General features: G+C 37.6%; 2 protein-coding genes across 3 annotated transcripts; one reads left to right on the forward strand and one right to left on the reverse strand.

Annotated features, from left to right (window-relative positions):
• The first annotated feature begins 1,175 nt into the window (after positions 1 to 1,175).
• On the forward strand, positions 1,176 to 6,837 carry si:dkey-13p1.4 (transmembrane protein 151B). The gene is made up of 2 exons (XM_059521067.1): positions 1,176 to 1,450; positions 4,761 to 6,837. Exons 1-2 carry the CDS (start codon positions 1,346 to 1,348, stop codon positions 6,312 to 6,314), a joined length of 1,659 nt encoding a protein of 552 aa, XP_059377050.1. The 5' UTR covers positions 1,176 to 1,345; the 3' UTR covers positions 6,315 to 6,837.
• Positions 6,838 to 16,768: 9,931 nt separating this feature from the next.
• On the reverse strand, positions 16,769 to 20,051 carry LOC132112858 (HAUS augmin-like complex subunit 2). 2 transcript variants are annotated; one of them, XM_059520555.1, is made up of 6 exons: positions 19,890 to 20,051; positions 19,710 to 19,805; positions 17,613 to 17,682; positions 17,396 to 17,528; positions 17,189 to 17,297; positions 16,769 to 16,978 (listed from the first exon to the last, which is right to left on the reverse strand). In XM_059520555.1, the coding sequence occupies exons 1-6, from the start codon at positions 19,974 to 19,976 to the stop codon at positions 16,865 to 16,867; spliced, it is 609 nt and encodes a 202-aa protein (XP_059376538.1). In that variant the 5' UTR covers positions 19,977 to 20,051; the 3' UTR covers positions 16,769 to 16,864. The 2 variants fall into 2 exon arrangements, with proteins under 2 accessions (XP_059376538.1, XP_059376539.1); XM_059520556.1 differs by having other exon boundaries at positions 19,710 to 19,781; positions 19,890 to 19,998.
• Between the last annotated feature and the right edge of the window lie 649 nt (positions 20,052 to 20,700).

The raw sequence follows: 20,700 nt of genomic DNA on the forward strand, positions 1-20,700 counted from the left end.
GGACGCCGCAGCATCCCGACTCCCGAATTAACACAAGGGCGTCTAATGGTTCTGAGGAGACTGTCGGAAATAATAATGATTCAAGATTTAGTTCTTAAATTGGCCATTTCATCTTGTACTTCGCTGACTGACAGTCTGAAAGTTTTCTCGTTGTCTTGCAGAGGATAAAAAGCACATATCCAGCAAATTTCTAATATTAATAGTAATCAGTCCGTGATCAGCACAGCAATGATGGAAATATTCCTTTATTGTAAATCCAGGAAGGTCATCAATCAACTATATGACTGCTGGATATCTACACTAAACGCACAAGCCACAACCAACACATGTAGAGTTTAGTTTACAGACGCGACTCCATTTCCGGGTTATGTGTGGCTATTACAAAATAAAAGCCTTTCGGTTTACGCATAGACATATATGGGTTTAAGAACTTTTTTGTTTGTGTGTTTGTTTGTTTACATAAAAGATTGCATCGTTACTAAATTATATAAATATATAATATAACACAGAATAATACATTCAGTTTTATTACATGTTCTTCATTTTCTTTTTATTTACATTACTTGAACCTTATTTCATTTCCCTTTTCTATCGTGGAAATTATATTACATTAAAGTATACTATAATATTAATTTATTTCATGTTAAGAATATTAAATAATAAATATAATTTAATAAATATATAATCGACGAAGATTTCCTATATAAAAGATAACAGAAATAATATTTGAACAAGAATATCCTAAGAGACGCTTTATTATAGAGATATTGTCTGAATGTTTGAGTGGTATCTCTGGCTTTCCTCTGATCGCTTTGGCAGCTTATACATGTAGGTACATCTGTTAATCATCACATAGGCTTATGTTTATCATTAGGCTGTATAATAATTTCATATATTAGCAGGGAATTAACTTTTAAAACATTTCTACCCTATAAAATCCTTAACATTTAATTAGTAAGTTAGAAATTAGTTAGTTAAATGTAGCCTATGTTGAATATCTTCACAATATTTATGACAAACATGTCAAAACAAGCAACACCTTTATCTAATTATGCTGATTGCATCTGGCGCAGTTCAGTATAAACACAAATCAAAGAATCAGCTTCGGTCTCCATGAGACTTTGGAGAGCATTTTTTTCTCCTCCGTCCTCCGCAGTCTCCCCGCGGTCTCCGCCCCCCTGTCTGCCTGAATGGGAACACCCAGAGCGGGATCCCCGGCGATCCTGGCATCCATCCCAAACACGGCATCGCCGGACAAAACAACGTCCCGCTGAAACGTGTTTCGTTGAGAAAAGCGGCGTATTGCAGATAACATATTTGACTGCAATGTTACACCTGCCGCAGGATGTTGTCTCTAGATCTGGAAACTGATACTACTGCGGAGGACACAGCGCCGAGCTCCCCAGATGGAGGCGCGGAGACACCGGCCAGTCTCGATGTGCTGGAAGAGGTATGAGATGACTCTTATGAGTACTAGATGTACCATAGTCATCATGGAGGAGATGGGATTTATGCATTATAACGCCTTGTAGAGGCTAAGTGTCTTAGTGTGGTTTGACTTGTTCCAGTAAAAGGCTTGTCACAGTAAAGGTTTGTTTGAGATTGATTGATGCATAAACTTTATGCTGCACAACTTATTGATAATCATCCGTAATGAAACTCTTTGAGTTCTTTTCAGTAGCCTATAGTCAAAGATCACTGACTGCAGATCCAGATTAATAAACCCATTATGCAATGCTTTAATCTAATTTAGGCTATATATGGTTTACGCTTATATTAAAATCATGCTACTGCTTGATGTACAAATTTCCATAATGACAATAAATTTGACAAGACTCCAAGGACAAGTATAGCTCTAAATCTGTTGTCATATTCACTGCACTCAGACGGTTTGTGCATTGATCAACACCTCTGTATTACACTGCTGTAATTATGGAATTGCCACTGTGGAAAAGATCATATGCCTGTTAGCTTGAGAATCACCCTCACCACAGGGAGTTTGAGCAGATATGTTTAACTCAGTATTTTTTCATATAAAACCTTTTGTATATCACTTTAAATAGCCTGCCACTGTTGCTGATTCCAACCCGCATTTCTGATATTAATTGTATTGGTGCATATGGTATGGCCTGCCAGTTCTGTGAATGTCCCTCAGCTCATCTTCCACACAAATTCTGCTTGCTGGAACCCAGAACTGTGATATTTTTGAGATGGTACCACAGTAAACCAACAAACAAAATCAGTGCCCCACATTCGGTATTCCTTAAGTCATTATCAAGTTTCATATAATCTAATTAAGCATCTTATATCACAACCATATTATGTCCAAAGTTTCACTTATCCAAGAGCAGCGAGGATAAGAGCCGTTTTTCTACAGTATGCTTTTGAATGGCTGACTGTTAGCTCTGTCAAAGTATTGTCTTTCATGTGGGATTTCCATTATTGATGTTGCACCTCCCCTCTTTAAAAGCCTTTCAACCCTTATAAATATCAGAAGATGTGGTATTAGCTGCTGAAATGTACAGACACTTATGGGACAACAGCATACTTTCTCAAAACATACAGATGCCAGTCCATTTTATATTCAAAACAAACTTCTCAGATTTTGGATCAATTAAGCTAAATAAGAGTTGCCTCTTAGTATGTTTTATTCAGTGAACTTTCAGTAATAGCTGACATTTTCATCGTAATTTGTATTCAGTAGCTCAGCACCCTTGAGTGAGATTCAAATCCACCAACTCAAAATTAGAAGCAAAGATCCTTTTCCACTTACAAATAACCTCTGTGCATTGCCAAAGAGGTGTCCAAGTTCAGAGTTGGCAAATAAAAGCTTTGCCGAGCTACTCTCCTGCAGGTTTTAAACATAAAATTTGATAGATTTTGTCTGGCATTGATTAAAGACGCAAGACAAAGTTGCAATGACATCCACCAAATTTTGCTTCATCCATATCATTGCCTGGATTCAAAGTGCTCTATGATTTTCACGATGTGAAAGAGAAGGCAAAAATTATGCAATAGTATCATAAAAATTTAATTACCTGTAAAATGTTCAAATGGTTAACCAGTTTACTACAGGTCAATTATCTGAAGCTAGTAAATGTTTGTCTTAGGTTTAATGGATAATCTGAAGACTTTTGTGCCAGGATGTACTGTAAGTAATTAAGCCTGAACTGAGGGATTGCAACAAATCCTTAGTCTTGTCAGGCCCCACTTTCTCACATTGATCTATATATCCCTCTAGTCATCTTAAGGGTTTACTATCAGAGCATTGTCTGCACTTTATTTGAATTAGACTCAAACGAATCTCCATTGCAGACTTCATTTAGGAGTGAAATGTATTTTATTTATTTGTAAAGGGTTAGTTCACCCAAAAATGACAATTCTGTTATTAATTACTCACCCTCATGTCGTTCCAAACCCGTAAGACTTTTGATCATCTTCTGAACACAAATGAGTATATATTTTTATGAAATCCGAGAGCTTTCTGACCCTGCCATAGACAGCAACGCAACTACCAAGTTCAAGGCCCAGAAAGTTATAAAGTACATCTTTAAAATACTCCATGTGACATTAGTGGTTCAACCGTACTTTTGTGTGCAAAGAAAACAAAAATAGTGACTTTATTCTGCAACTTCTTATCAAAGCGTGTTTACAATGTCTGGCATGTATACATCTGCCAAAAGCCAATATGTGTATACAGTGTGTGCTCATATATACATATGTATCTTGTGATATATATACACAAACATACATCATGCATATATTTATTTTATTCTCTGCACAACTCTGTATACAGTGGATATATTTTAATTATTTTAATGTACTCTAAGTGTGCACCAAACATACCTTAATGTAATATACATATATCGGATCAGGACCCAGTATCAGCATATACTTAATATTCAATGACTTGGATAAGGGACACAAACCTGATCGGGACATCCCTAGTAATTTAGTTTGTTTTTATTATTCTTTTTAGCTTTAATTCTTTTTTAAGTTTTAGTCATTTTAGTACTTCAATTTCAACTTATTTAAGTTATTTGGTAAGGCAACATTTCTAGTTTTTAATTTTGAAAGTTCATATAATATTTATATTTATTATTTTATTGTTTTTCAGCTTTATTTCAGTTACCAAAAACATTGTTTAATAGTTTTAATTTTAGTTGACCACTCTGACCTAAAGTAGGGATGCACCAATATGAATATTTTTATTTATTTATTTTTTTAAAGCCGATAACCGAGATGTTGGCCAATAAATCTATATCCAAATTTTGAAAAACCTGATTACAAAAAAGTGCTCATCATTAATAGCCACATCCCAAACATTTCAACAGAAGCAGCCTAGTTTGAACAGAGTACATTTTAAAAATGGTTTTACTCTCCCATTAACAAATTTTTATAATAAAAAGTCCTACAAATAAATAAAATAATGCATAAATAATGCAAACAAGTAATCTCAAGTCAAGTGTTTTTGAAGGAAATAATAATGAAATTAATCTGCTTTTAAGATATCGGGCAAATTTTTTTATCGGCCGATACCGAAATGATGGCCGATATATCGTACATCCCTAATCTAAAGATATTTGATCCTTTTGTCCAATATCATTATCAATATATCATCCTCATATAAGTGACATTAAATCTCTGATGGTTTGTATTGTATTCATTACCTCTTGTTTTCATATTCACAGTATTCACAGCAAGCCTGTGTGCCTTACAATATGCTTATTACTATTTTTCTTTCTCATTATTCCTTGTAGCAATGGCCAATAAAACAGTCCCTAAGTGCCTCTATGTGCCGTGAGACGCACTGGCGATGCCTCCTCCTTTCGCTGCTCATGTACAGCTGCCTTGGTGCCGTGACCTGGTGTCAGCTCACCCAGGTCACCAAGCTGAGCTTCGATTCCTCCAGTACTTCCCTCACAACCTCAATGAACTCTCTCAAAGGAGGAGGTCGCACGATGATATACCACGACAGCCCTTGCTCTGATGGCTATGTGTACATCCCATTGGCCTTCCTGCTCATGCTCTATGCCGTTTACTTTATGGAGTGCTGGCACTGTCATGCCCAAAGCGAGTTGCAATGCAAGGCCAACGTTGACAGCGTGTATGACAGGGTTCTGCGGATGCGTCAAGCCCGACCGTGTGTATGGTGGAAAGCCATCAGTTACCATTTTGTACGCAGGACTCGACAAGTAACGCGTTACCGGAATGGAGATGCCTACACAACCATGCAGGTTTATCACGAGCGTGTTAACACACATGTAGCCGAGGGCGAGTTCGACTACAGTCGCTACGGAATGAGAGACGTCTCCCGCAACTTGCGCGGACTGGAGGGTCACGTGGCGACACGGTTGCATTTCTCCAAGTGCTTTAGCTTCACAGGAGCAGGACCTGAAAATGCTTACCTCAACCAACGAGCCAGGTTCTTCTCGGAAATCGAAGGACTGGATGACTACATGGAAGCCCGCGAAGGAATGCTGCTGAAGAACGTCGACTTTAAGGAGCACCTCATCGCTTACGTGGATCCCGACCAAATGCCGTGGTACACCTCTCGGGTCACCTTCTGGTTGGCGGCTCTACTCATGCTCTCCTGGCCTTTGCGAGTGCTGATCGAGTACCGCACAGCATTTGTGCACTACCAAGTTGAGAAACTCTTCGGACTAGAGTATAGCAACAACAGCCCATCTCCAGAAGTCGATGCCACCTCAAGAAACACTCGCTATGGCCTTCCGAGAGCAGAAACTGTTGACAGTACGGAGCTGGAATGGCACATTCGAACAAACCGCCAGCTTATACCAAGCTACTCAGAGGCCATGCTAATGAACCTGGGGACTTCTGGGTCAAACCAAAGAGACAGCATTTCCTCCAACCAACTGCTGTTGGACAGCTGCTCAACACAGAGCTACGGGACACTGGTGCAGAACTGTGAGCACTGTTGCGAACACGAAGGTGGGCAAAGACGGCCGACTATCAGCTCTAGCTGTTCCTCCATCTTCTCTCGCCACACCTTCCACTCCCGTTTGTCCCTGGACACCTCGCACTTCTCGCTTTGCCGCATGTACGGCTCAAGGCGCACCGTGGGACTGTGGAGGAGCCGCAGTAGTACACTTACAGATCGCTGCTGCCCCGATGAGCAGTGCTGCAGGTCTTACACCAGTCAGCTTGCGCTTAATGACAGCCCGCCGAACTACCAAGACGCCCGCTTCTTCCCAGTCCTCATTGTACATCGGCCTGAGGGCTGTGGGGACTCCTCTGAGGTGAGGAGATATTATGTTCGGAGAAGCTCCTGTTGTGTGGAGACTTCAGTTTAGAGTGGCTTGAAGTGGTCAGGCTGACTAATTCAGCGATAGAAAACATTTGTTAAACATTATTATTTGCACTATGCAGAAAGTGGACTTGATGGCTGTAGCCTGATGCCGAACTGATGAAGTGTATTCTCTGAACTGTCTTGATCTATCAGCAAACATGTGTAAAATTAGAAATGTGGCTTATTCAGTGCAGCACTGAAGACTTTTTTTGTATACATTTTGATTTCAATTAAAGGGCTGGATTGGAATTATCAATAAATAGAACCAGCTTTTCATACTCTTTATGAACAGCTGGCTTAAGGATGGGCCAGCTTTAATAAATTCATATAAAAAAAGAAAATCTTTCAACGCATTACACATATTTTACGTCAGAAACATGCATTGCTTGTAATAAATGTGCTCACTGAAGGAATGGGTTATGACTGCTGACTTGCAGAAGAGAGAAAGAGAGAAAATAAATTCACTAGCTGACATTTTGCCTTTGTTACTAATCTGAAATGTTTTTTAAAGAAATAAATAATTTTATAACAAGTATATATATATATATATATATATATATATATATATATATATATATATATATATATAACTCTATACTAATTATGTGCATAATCAAAGACAAAGATTATTATTATTATAGTTGTCATTTTCATTATAGTATTATTATTATTTATACATATATATATATATATATATATATATATATATATATATATATTAATGAACATGAACACTGAATGAGTATGTTGGCCTCAAGAATTGTCTTTGATGTCTGATTTACATAAGCAAAGGTTGCATGGCAATTTGCTTACATTGTTGAGAGAGACTCATCAATTTAATAACCCCCCTAATGGCCTGACCTGTATGTTTGAAGTACTATGGATGTGAGAAAGTTAATAAATGCTGCTGAAATGGCAGTGACTGTTATAAAATAGTGAAGAATAAAATTTCTCCAATGCTAAAACTTGAAAAATGTTTCCAACTTTTTTAATAATATCTGATTTTATCTTTCTACCAAACCTTATCAGTGGGTATTGTGTACTGTGAACCCTACACCAGAAAGTGAATATTTTACTTACTATTTAATGAATAGTTTTCGTGAACAACTTTCTCTAGTTAACTTTATGCACTGACCTATAGCCTATATTTAGTGCTGAATGAAGCATGTAAGTGATTGTTTTCCTACCTTTAAAGAATAGAGCTTGGGAAACTATGTTACTGCGCATTGCATTGTGGGTAGTCGCGGCCATGTTTGGGGACACGCTCGTCAGCTGCAGAAATAATAATTAATTTTATTTATAAAGCACTTTACTTTTTTCTTTTTAATCTCAAAGTGCTACAGTAAGGCATAATAAAACAAGGTAATTTAATAAAAAACAATGATTTTAACATTAAAAGGTTTAAAAAAAATTAAACATTAAAAGACTTTTTAAAAAGGTATGTTTAAGACCCTTTAAAAAAATATCAGTCCTTTGAGGGACCCTCAGATGTTCAGGGAGGGCATTCCGCAGGGTAGGAGTGTTGGCACAGAAAGCTCTGTCACCAATGGTGCGAGTCTTAGTCCTTGGGGGAAGGAGCCTATAAGTGTTTGTGGAGCAAAGGGAACGTGCTGGGATCTGTGGTGTAAGTAGTTCTTGAAGGTAACTGGAGGCATTTCCATACAGTGATTTCCACTGGATACAGTGATGTGTTAGGAGGAAAACTTTGTACTCAATCCTGGCTGGAAAAGGAAGCCAATGTAGGGATTGAAGGATTGGTGTGATGTTTTCATATTTGCAAACTCTCATCAGGATCCGAGCTGCAGTGTTCTGAATTTGCTGAAGTTTCTGAATGCTCTTGGCAGGGATCCCGATGAGAAGAGCATTACAATAGTCCAATCTTGAGGCGACAAAGGCATGGACAAGCGTCACGGAAAGTTAATGTGGGACGGAGTCTGGCAATGTTTCTGAGGTGATGAAATGATGTCTTGCAAAGTTGCTTAATGTGAGAAAGGTTAAATGTGGATCAAGCCTGACACCAAGATTTGTAACTGATTATGATAGTGGAATGACTTGGCCAGAAAGAGTAAGGCAGGTTATGGTAGATGTTCTGATCTGATGTGGAGAACCAATGAGGATTGCTTCTGTTTTCGAACTGTTCAGCTGGAGAAAATTATGATTCAGCCATATACTTATTTCCTCTAGACAGGCAGTGATTATGGATAAAGTTGATGGTGATGAGTGATTATCCATTTTTATATACAGTTGTGTGTCATCAGCATAACAGTAAAATGAAATTCCTAGACGACGGATGACTGAAATAACAATGGACTGAATGATGATCACGTGTAAGATTACATATAATTATTATTATTTTTTTATGTAATGTATGTTTTATGTATATATAAATACACATGCATACATATGAATATATAAGAAGTATTTCTTATGTATACACACATGCATGTGTATTTATATACATATGTAAATATACACAGCACACAAACATCAATCCCAAACTTTTATTTTGCATGTGATTAATCAAGATCAATTGATCTAACATCCCTAGTTTAATGCCATAGTTTATGGTTTCATAACAATGCTAGGACACATATTAGTCAAGGCACAGCACCCACCCTTGGGAAATGAAAGAGATAGATCCTTGTGGTGTAATGCAAAGGAGATAATTTTTAGGAGATACGATTGCCAAAAGCCTCTACAAACTGATGTGGCATGTTGGCCTGCAAGCAATGTCTCTCTGGCCAGTGTACCAAGGGTTTGAGATGTTTAATCATTGTACCCATGGTATCTCTGGTGGACACATCAACTTTTGAGCAAGCTCTTCCTTCAGTCTCCTGTTCTCCTCCAATAAGCAGTTAATTTCGGCATGCCTGCAACTACAAAGATGGCATTCCTGCTGTTCTGCAGTGTTGTAACTGGAGTCTGTGTCATCCATTTGTGAAGCATCATTTGCTGTTGCAGCTTCATCCATCAGTCTTTGGCCAGCTACATCTTGTGGTGCAGGTGCAGCATGATCCCCCGTGACAGATTGCAGTCTCCTAGTACTCTGGTCAAACAGCTCAAGGAGCCTTGCTTTAACTTCTGTGTGCCGAGATTCACTCTAGCATCTCATAGGCTGGTTTGCCTAAAAATAAAAGATAAAATGATTCAGTCTGTTACAAGTGTTTGTCAGGATTGAGGGTAAAGATAAGGCAAGGTCTCAAATGCAGAAAGCAAAGCATTGAATAATAAAGCAAAACGAAACAAGAACAAACAAGCAAACACCTGGGGGAAAACTTAGACAAGGACACAACCACAGAAGACAAGAGACAAGAGCATATGGTGAGGAAATGAACACTCAACACACAGGCGGGAGCCCAAGCGAACTTGAACCACACGCTCACACAAAAACAAGATACATGACACATAACCAAGAATAAACCAAAGTAACAGAACCCTAAAGATACCGGTGTAACAACACAGCTGTTCATAACTTAACTTTGTTAAAATGCTGTGAGCAAACAAGCGTGTTTCAGGAAATGTTCTTGAAGGTAATGGTTTTCCTCCTTACTGCTGCTACCCAAGCTATGCGACGCCGCTTTGTTAACTCAGAGACCTGAGATCCAAGGTGATGTTTTCAGGCAGGAAAGCTAAAAAATCTCAATCCATTTGAGATTTGGTTTCCACGCCGGTGCTACCCTGTTAGATTTTTTACCTCCTATTAAAACAAATGGTAGAATAATTCGATAGCAAAAAGTGCTACCTATCAGATTTTGCTTCCAGTGTGATATTAATAAGGTGTGTGGCTTTATTAACATGTACACCTACCCCAACTCTGAACCTACCCTTACAGTAGCATAAATACAGTGTTGGTAGCATAATCTGAGGTAGGAACACTGGTCATGAGTGCTATTTATGGCAGTTATTTACACAACAAGCTTTCACCAATCTTACAAGACCAGAAGCAGAGAGTATTACACAGATGTCCTTATATAGCCACTGGTGCTCGTTGGATGTAATGGAGGTAAACATCAAATTATGTGGAAAAAATACTTACGTTTTGCCAAAACACGTATATCTACTTTTAACTAGCTGTAATGATTTAAGCCCAGTTTATTAAAGGCTTTTTATCTTACCACGTGAGTGCCTTGGAAGTATTTCATCCACAAGCTTTTCAATAAAATATTGTACCTGACCCGCTTCCTGACCCGCATTTTTTACAAGTAGTAAATGCGTCGCCCATTTATATTAATTTAATTACTTAAATAGGCTATAGCCTACAGGATAATAAGCGTTATGACCACACACATAAGGCTTGCCACAAAGAAATTGTTAAAGTAATGATTATGAATGTGTCTAAATTAGCAAGGAGACATTTAATTGTTTAGTAATAAACTGTTTTTTTCTGTGTCGCTGCTAAGATGAAGTTGACGATGCGGACTCGCCATGAACGCCAGAGAGAAATTACATAATCAGAGAGTAGCCTATTTATTTTGGTTTGAATATTTTCATTTAAAAGTAGACAAGTTTTCTGTAATACATTGCCTATATTTTTTTAAACCCACCGACTAAAAGATTAAGACACTACCTGACCCAAAATATCACCCAAAGTTTCTACAGCTTTTTTCTTAGCTATTTCAGAATCTGGAACAATGACTGGGGCAAACTTGTTACTGCAGTCGTTAGAGCGATATGAATGTGTGTGATGTACGGCATGATAAATGCTCGTCACTTCTGCTGCCGAAACTTTGTCAGCCTGTGGGTCATTTGGTTTATTGAAAAACGATTGCATTGGTTTGCAATGTTTCTTGATGATGTGATTTTTTTCTGTGGTAGGCTACTCACATGCACCATGTCGCTTCACGTCGTATTCTTCACCATGTCCCACAGAAAAACTGCAAAAAGTTCTCTCTGCTTCGCCATCTACAGGTCTTAACCAAGAGTATGTTGCGGTCCATTCGCTATTAAAAGTGCATCTGGTTGTGGCCACGGCTGCTTAACCTGACCGAACAGCGCGCGCTCTCCAATTTGAGATTGTTGACAATGTTGAGGAGGTGTTCGTGCACCAGTCAACAGTTTGATTGACGTACGACTCAGCCTCTTTTATTGCTCTCCTCTGAACTATTGGTCATAAGTTAACAGTACGCCTATGGACGTATCCGTGTATTTATTAGGCAGGGTCGAATGAAAAAGCGGGACAGATGCTCAATTTGCGTGAGGCAGGACAAAGGGTAAAATTGCTGTACAGTACAGCGTAAAGCGGGACAGGTGGTCACTCTATAATCGCGCCAGTTATTCAGCCAATAAAGTGTAGGCCTACATATTTCGAAATTGTGTCTAGTACTATATAAATTTACAAAGGTTTAATTGGCATCTTTATTTCAAACGACCCGACCGACCACAACCCGAATATCATTAAAATATTTTTGGATGACTCGTAACCCGCGGGTAACCGCGGGTGACAGCAGGCACCCGCTCATTTTTGATCAACCCGCACATGACTGACCCCCATGTCATTCCAAACCCATAGAAGTTACATTCTTTACAATTTAAGATATTTTGGATGAAAACCGGGAGTCTTCGACTGTCCCATTGACTGCCAAGTAAATTGCACTGTCAAGGTCCAGAAAAGTATGAAAGACATTGTCAGAATAGTTCATCTACCATTGGCGCTACGGTGATGCAGAGAGACACAAAGGAGACGAATTGTTGAATAAAGTTATTTTTGTTTTCTTCATGTACAAAAAGTATTCTTGTCACTTCATAACATTCAGATTGAACCATTAATGGTAGATGAACTATTCTGACAATGTCTTTCATACTTTTTTGGACCTTGAGAGCAAATTACTTGGCAGCCAAGAATACAGTCACAAGCCTCCTGGTTTTCATCCAAAATATCTTAAATTGTGTTCCGAAGACGGAATCTTGCACTACTTTCTTTCTTCTGTGGAACATAGAAGAAAATGTTTTGAAGAATGTAGGTAACCAAACAGTTTTCGTTTATTTTCCCTTCCATTGTATGGACAAAAAACAGTGTCAATGGGAACCAAAACTGTTTGGTCACCAATATTCTTCTTTATTTGTGTTCCGCAGGAGAAGAAAAAAATGCATACAGCTTTGTAATGACATGTGGATGAAAGAATTTTTTGGGGTCTACTAACCTTTCATGCATACACCTACTTAGTCCAAGGCCTAAGCCACACTTGTATAGATTTTTGTGGTGTCTATCCCTATTTAACAGAATACCAGGTTATGTGCTCTCTCCAGTAAGCAAAGATGTGCAGAACCGCATAAATAAAACAGCAACCACTGTGACCACCAAGCACATTGAGATTCCACAGGCCCCTCGGATACAGGACGTCTTGAATTCATGTGCTGTAACAAAGAACGTCTCTGAACAGGAGATCTTCTCAGGTATAACACATGTATCTTGAATTTAACTGTTTACTTGCAGTTGAAGTACAGTATTAGAGTTAAAAATGTCATTGTAAAATAGCCAATGTTTTAATATTGACAAAATATTTACATTTCTGTCTTCCATTTGCTTTAGCAGGAACTGTAAGAGCTGTAAGAGCAGAACAGCAATGGATGGAACAGCCCATCAAAATTGATTACGTCCTCAAGCAGGGTCTCAGACCTCCTGACTTCAGCGGACAGGACCCTGAGATGCCCAAACAGTCTGTGGCTGAACCTTCCACACTTCGCTATGCAACTGATCAATGGAGGAATGCCTGCAACATCAGTAGCTGTATCTTTTCAAAGCTCTGTGCGCGATACAGGAGCACTGCTTTGGTTTCTGAGCCCCCTTGACAGCATACTTTCTGTAAATCACATTCTGGGGAAGTCCCTGTCGGGAGAAATCACGATCACGTTCCCTTTGGTAGAAATCTTGTTTCCCCCTTGGGGGTCCCCCTCCATTATTGGGCCCTTATTAAGTAATACACTTATGGAAAAAACATATATTGTTAGAGCTGAGATTTGTTAGCTATAGATAGATATCCAATGTGTGTTATTTGCAGGAAAGCACCTTGGATACCTGCATACATTTGATTGTTTTTGCATCGATTGCTGACATGGAAACCCCTTTTGGAAAATCATTATTTGTTTCATCTAGAGTTGCCCTTGTAGAGAGTGACCATCGAGGGCCTAAAAAGTGCTCTTAGTGAACCTAATTATCCAGTGTGGCTGGAAGCCATCTTAACTTGTGCACTGGGAGCACTTAATGGACCACAAGAAGAGCTTGACCCTGGCAAAGCAAGTTTTTCAAAGGCATTTCTCAAGTTTGTGGTCAGTAAGAATTCATACGTTTATTCAACAATGGGACATTAAATTAATCAAAAGTAACTACTAAAAAATACACATTCCAAATACTGTAAATGTTGTATTTTACTTTCTATTCATCACAGGTTTCCACAAAAATATTAAGCAGCACAACTGTTTTAAACATTGATAATAATAAGAAATGTTTCTTGAGCAGCAAAATCCGCATATTAGAAAGATTTTTGAAGGATTGTGAGACACTGAAGACTGAAGTAATGGCTGCTGAAAATTCAGCACAGGAATAAATAACATTTTATAATATATTCAGATAGAATATATAGTTATATACTCAGATAGTTTTAAATTGCCAAATATTTGACACACACACACACACATACACAGACATACACACACACACACACAACCACACACAAACATATATATATTTATATATATATATACAGTGTAAAATATGCAAACCCTTTTAAAACATTGAGGTAGAAAATAAATAAATAATAGTTTATTAAATTACTCAAAAAGTGACAGCTAATTCCTTCTTTGCTCAGGTAAACATAGTAAGGGATGCAAATTGAAGGCACATCTTCAAGAGCTGCAGGCTCTCATTGTCTCAGAGGTTGATGACCCATTGAAGAGAGTTCAGCTGTCTGTTCTACTCAGATGTAGGCTCTAAATGACCACCACATGTCATCATCATACTGTATGTCTCAGACCCTTCTGGCACAGGTGCAGACAGCTGGGAGCTCGGCGACAGACGGTGACGCGAGTCAAGCTGTCATACAGAGACTCCTGTCACAGCACTTTCTCAGAGACGCTCCTTCAGATCATGAGGATTACGTCTATGTTGCGTCTCTCTAACATTAGCAGCAAGACTGTGAGTGACTCTCGCAGTAGTTTTTGAGTAAAAGATTCTATCATTTATGCATGCACGAGGAAAACTAGTTTATCTTGTTCACATAAAATCATTTTTCACACACCACTTTAAATGTTTGGGCTTTGTATGATTTTGTTTTTGAAAGAAGTATTTTGCTGACCAAGGTCGCAGTTACTTGTTCAAAAATATAGTGAAAACTACAATATTGAAATGTTATTCCACTTTAAACTTACTTTTGAATATATTTTAATCAATTTTAAAATATAATTTATTTCTGTGATGGCAAGGCTGAATTTTCAGCATCATAATTCCAGTCTTCAGTGTCACATGATCCTTCAGAAATCATTCTAATATGCTGATTTAGTGCTCAATAAATGTTTTTTATTATCAGTGTTTCAAATTAATATTTTTGTGGAAACCATGATTTTTTGAGTTAAAAATAACAACATTTATTTGAAATAAAATAAATTTGTACCATTGTAAATGTCCAAACTGTTTGAACAATTGAATGTATCCTTGCTGAGCAAAATAATTCATTTTTTTTTTTTTTTTTAATGGTGTTTCGCATCCAGACACTAGTGCACTTTATTCTGGCAGAAGAGTTAAAAAGCGCTAACTGGAGAACAGGAGTTCACGCCTGTTCTAGCATTGCACAATTCAGAAGTCCGATAAACAAGGTATCATTTAATTCCTTAGCGAATTTCAGACCACTATCTACATATCTAATATCTCTAAAAATACTAGAAAATACTATTGCTTTCCTTGCAGGATCTTTGAAACAAACTGATATACAGCAGTGGCTCTGAGTAAAATGGATGCAGCCACAGAGATGCATAACATCTCTACCCAACAGACATATCAGAGGTTTTGAATATAGTTCATTCTTTACACACAATATCTCCACAGTGTGAAGCTGGAGGAGGGTCCAATTGAAGCACTGATTTTCATTGGTCAGCTCAATATAATGGCACCCAAGCTACTTATACCTACTTTTCTGCAGTGCTTTAATGACTTTGTGGCTGTGCGCAAACAAGCTTGCTTGACTGCAGAATCTCTTATGATGGATGACCAGTTGGTGAGGAAGTAAATTAGATCTTTGATGGCTTACGGACAATAAAAGACTGTGGTTCACTCAAATGACCACATCAAACATGTTCACGGATCCTGGATCAGTTAATTAACCTGATGCAGAATGATCCATTGTGGGAGGTGAAAGTAGAAGCTATTAATGGTAAGTATGACAATAAACTAAAGGAAGTTTTCACCAAAAATTTAAAATTGGAATTATTATTATTTAAATTAAGCTTTAGGGAAAACAGGTTGGATGAACCCAGCTCTCTGGGAGTTGCTGATGTGGGCTGTACATCATGAGGAGGAGTGTTGCACTGGAACCCAACACTGAGGTGCAGAGGTGTGTACTGGATTAGGTCACAATCATTATTAGTAAAATTATGAAAAATCATGAAAGTAAAACTGTTTTTTGAATGTTACTGAATTGAATTACCACATTTCTTACCAAGGCACATTGAAAGTCTTCTGAAAATGTGGATACAGTCTGAAGGGAAACGAAAGCGAGATTCATCAGATAAAGCTCCAGGTTATTTCCTGTTTATTTAGATTTGATGTTTTTTTTTCATGTATTAATAATAATTTAAACACTTTAAGTTATCCTGTGGCCCCCTGGTTGAAAACCACTGCTCTAGAAATGAATGTGTGAATATCACACGAACTGCAAGTCACTCTTTCTCTCTTGTTCTGTAGGTGGAGCTGTGGTGAACAAAACCCATCATTCCACAGAAAGTGCTCTTAATGGAAGAGAGGGGAAAGCAGCAGGAGCTGAATTTATGCTTTCATTTGTCATACTTTATCAAAAATGATAAAGCCAGAATCAAATCTTTCAAGTTGTTCCACCTAAAATCATCCACTGACATCCAAAATTGTTTTGATGAATCAGGTATATAGCTGTTCACTACTTTATTACACTGATAGTATATTAAGGTATCATCAAAAGGAAAGTATACATAGTGCACAAATCATAAAATACATAATGTTGGTTACCAGCAATAAAAACTGATTCTGGTTTCAAATGTGGAATCTTTATTTATTATTATTTAACGTAAAAATACAAAAGAAAAAAAAAACATAAAAAGAAACATTTACATATTGTTGCAGTATTTATGTATCTAATCCATTAATTAAAACAAATCAAATCGATTTTCTCTAATGTGCCTGTGTCAGCAACCAGTAGGTACACAAAACAATATGAAACAAAACACAAATGTTATATAGTTTGAAGATACAGTATACAGAATACAGAACTGTACAAATGTATACTAAATCTAGTAATTGATCTTTAGTTATTTTTATTAATTTAATATTCACTAGTATGCTTAACAAATGCTACATGTTCTTTAAATTATTTATCAACTGGACGTGTCTTTAATGTTGGTGTGCAGATGGCCTCGTCGCTTGAGAACTTGTCTGTACACGTTTTCGACTTCAGTGACCTGAGCCAACAGTTGAGTTATGGCACTGTTCTGATGGGGAAATAACAGAAATAACTGTTAGAATATGCATTTATTACAATATAAACATGACAGGTTTGCTAGAATAAAGGTAAATCACATATAGACACTGGTTTCAAAGCATAACACATACTTATATGAAAAGTATGTAACATATATACTGTATATATATATATATATATATATATATATATATATATATATATATATATACACACTTACCAAATTACTCCGATAAATGTCAGTTTTTGGAATAGCTTGAACCATCTTAATTTTCACTTCCAAGTTCTGAATGAACTCCACCACCATCCCCATGAGCTCTACCACATATCTGTGCATACAGTAATTTATACTGTTAGTAGTTCATTACAAAAATACAATTTAAATCAAAAACCACTTTCTGTGAGTGGTACATTAAATGCATCTGACCTGTGAAGACCAGCATGAATGGGCAGGTTCTGCTGACAAAGTGGCTTTGTGAGTCTCTCTCGTAGGACTGTCTGTTCTCGCAACACTTCCTGAAGGTGGGATGTGAACTGTTGCAAGGAAGCATACCTTTGACCTTACAATGAAATAGTAAAATTAGAGTCTTCTAGTATATCAGTTTTGTGAACCAAATGTGCATGATTCCATTTGCAACACTTACTGAGGTAATGAGTGTGAGTGACGTCTGCACTGTCTCTCTCCAGCTCCAGCAGCTCTAACTCTAGATTAGCCTTGAGAAAGTCGATGACAAAGAAAATCATGCCAAGGCATTGTTCACTCAAAAATCTCAATTCTTTCAATATTTACTCACCCCCAAGTTGATGGTAGCTTGACTTTCATAGTATTTTTTTTCCTCCAAACTATATATGTCAATGGCTACCGTTCTTTTGTGTTCAACAGAAAAAAAGTAACTCGTACGGATTTGGAACAACTCGAGGGTGAGTAAATGATGACAGAATTTTAATTTTTGGATGAGCAATCCCTTTAAAGTTTGTAAATAAGAAAAATATTAAGTAGTGAGATATATATATATATATATATATATATATATATATATATATATATATATACAACCCGAATTCCGGAAAAGTTGGGACGTTTTTTACATTTTAATAAAATGAAAACTAAAGGAATTTCAAATCACATGAGCCAATATTTTATTCACAATAGAACATAGATAACGTAGCAAATGTTTAAACTGAGAAATTTTACACTTTTATCCACTTAATTAGCTCATTTAAAATTTAATGCCTGCTACAGGTCTCAAAAAAGTTGGCACGGGGGCAACAAATGGCTAAAAAAGCAAGCAGTTTTGAAATGATTCAGCTGGGAGAACATCTAGTGATTAATTAAGTTAATTGATATCAGGTCTGTAACATGATTAGCTATAAAAGCTTTGTCTTAGAGAAGCAGAGTCTCTCAGAAGTAAAGATGGGCAGAGGCTCTCCAATCTGTAAAAGACTGCGTAAAAAAATTGTGGAAAACTTTAAAAACAATGTTCCTCAACGTCAAATTGCAAATGCTTTGCAAATCTCATCATCTACAGTGCATAACATCATCAAAAGATTCAGAGAAACTGGAGAAATCTCTGTGCGTAAGGGACAAGGCCGGAGACCTTTATTGGATGCCCGTGGTCTTTGGGCTCTCAGACGACACTGCATCACTCATCGGCATGATTGTGTCAATGACATTACTAAATGGGCCCAGGAATACTTTCAGAAACCACTGTCGGTAAACACAATCCGCCGTGCCATCAGCAGATGCCAACTAAAGCTCTATCATGCAAAAAGGAAGCCATATGTGAACATGGTCCAGAAGCGCCGTCGTGTCCTGTGGGCCAAGGCTCATTTAAAATGGACTATTTCAAAGTGGAATAGTGTTTTATGGTCAGACGAGTCCAAATTTGACATTCTTGTTGGAAATCACGGACGCCGTGTCCTCCGGGCTAAAGAGGAGGGAGACCTTCCAGCATGTTATCAGCGTTCAGTTCAAAAGCCAGCATCTCTGATGGTATGGGGGTGCATAAGTGCATACGGTATGGGCAGCTTGCATGTTTTGGAAGGCTCTGTGAATGCTGAAAGGTATATAAAGGTTTTAGAGCAACATATGCTTCCCTCCAAACAACGTCTATTTCAGGGAAGGCCTTGTTTATTTCAGCAGGACAATGCAAAACCACATACTGCAGCTATAACAACAGCATGGCTTCGTCGTAGAAGAGTCCGGGTGCTAACCTGGCCTGCCTGCAGTCCAGATCTTTCACCTATAGAGAACATTTGGCGCATCATTAAACGAAAAATACGTCAAAGACGACCACGAACTCTTCAGCAGCTGGAAATCTATATAAGGCAAGAATGGGACCAAATTCCAACAGCAAAACTCCAGCAACTCATAGCCTCAATGCCCAGACGTCTTCAAACTGTTTTGAAAAGAAAAGGAGATGCTACACCATGGTAAACATGCCCCGTCCCAACTATTTTGAGACCTGTAGCAGAAATCAAAATCGAAATGAGCTTATTTTGTGCATAAAATTGTAAACTTTATCAGTTTAAACATTTGCTATGTTATCTATGTTCTATTGTGAATAAAATATTGGCTCATGTGATTTGAAAGTCTTTTAGTTTTCATTTTATTAAAATTTAAAAAACGTCCCAACTTTTCCGGAATTCGGGTTGTATATATATATATATATATATATATATATATATATATATATATATATATGTGTGTGTGTGTGTGTGTGTGTGTGTTTGTTTCCAACCTGATCAAAATTATGTCTAATTCTGTTCAGCTGCTCAGCTTCAAGTAAAGATGTAGAAAAGACTTCTGAATCCTGTGGAAGAGCATTGAGCTCCTCCTGTGAGATCCATAACACAAATGCTTGACATTAACCACCATAACAGTTTCAAATATTCTCAAAATTAACCATATCTTAGTTTACCTGTGTCATGGTGCCTGATGTGACACATCTGGCTAAAATCTTAGCAGCAGGTGTCACTGTATAGGTAATGGGGTCCCAGGGATTCATAACAAGCCTTGTTGTGTTGTTGTTGTTTTTTCAGACCTGATGGCAATTAAACAAACAATGAAGCATAAAGATGAGTGTGTTTCTTCAGCTATAGGCATTTTAATGTCTAAGGGTTTTTTTTATTATTAAAGCTAATAGATTACAACTTATTTTTTATATATATAACGTTACGTCCTAGGAGCCCCTAAGAGCAAATAGTGATATAATATCATAGTTAAAAATATGGGAGGGGGATAAAAATATTATATTTCAATGGTGTTACTAAGCGTTAGCCCTCAATACTTATGTTTCCCAAAGAAACCTTGCGAACTCTCAGTATTTATTTTTATTTTATTCTTTGCTTTTTTCTCTTAGCTGCTCTGTAATATTAATATAAATGCTCCACCGCCTGTTGCTGCGTGAGTTGTGTTTTTCAAGGCGTCCAGTACTAACTTACTGCTCGTTCTTGTATGAGATGTCCCCGATCCGTCCGATTCTGATCAATAAAACTTCTGTTGTGTTTCGATTTCAATCTACCGCCTCTTTCTTTCTTGAACACGAGCACAGCTCACTTTACGCAAACGAATTAGAAGCGTTAGATGTCGTAAACACATGCATATATTCGCACAGTTCTTAATAATAAGCGTATGATATACAGATCGCAGAAAGTGTAGCGTGACGCGCAATGCTACTTCCTACGGCACGTCTGGCTAAATTCTCAGGTCCGCAGATTCAAAAATAACCA

The sequence above is a fragment of the Carassius carassius genome, chromosome 32 (assembly GCF_963082965.1).
Source record: "Carassius carassius chromosome 32, fCarCar2.1, whole genome shotgun sequence".
Taxonomy (NCBI): domain Eukaryota; kingdom Metazoa; phylum Chordata; class Actinopteri; order Cypriniformes; family Cyprinidae; genus Carassius; species Carassius carassius.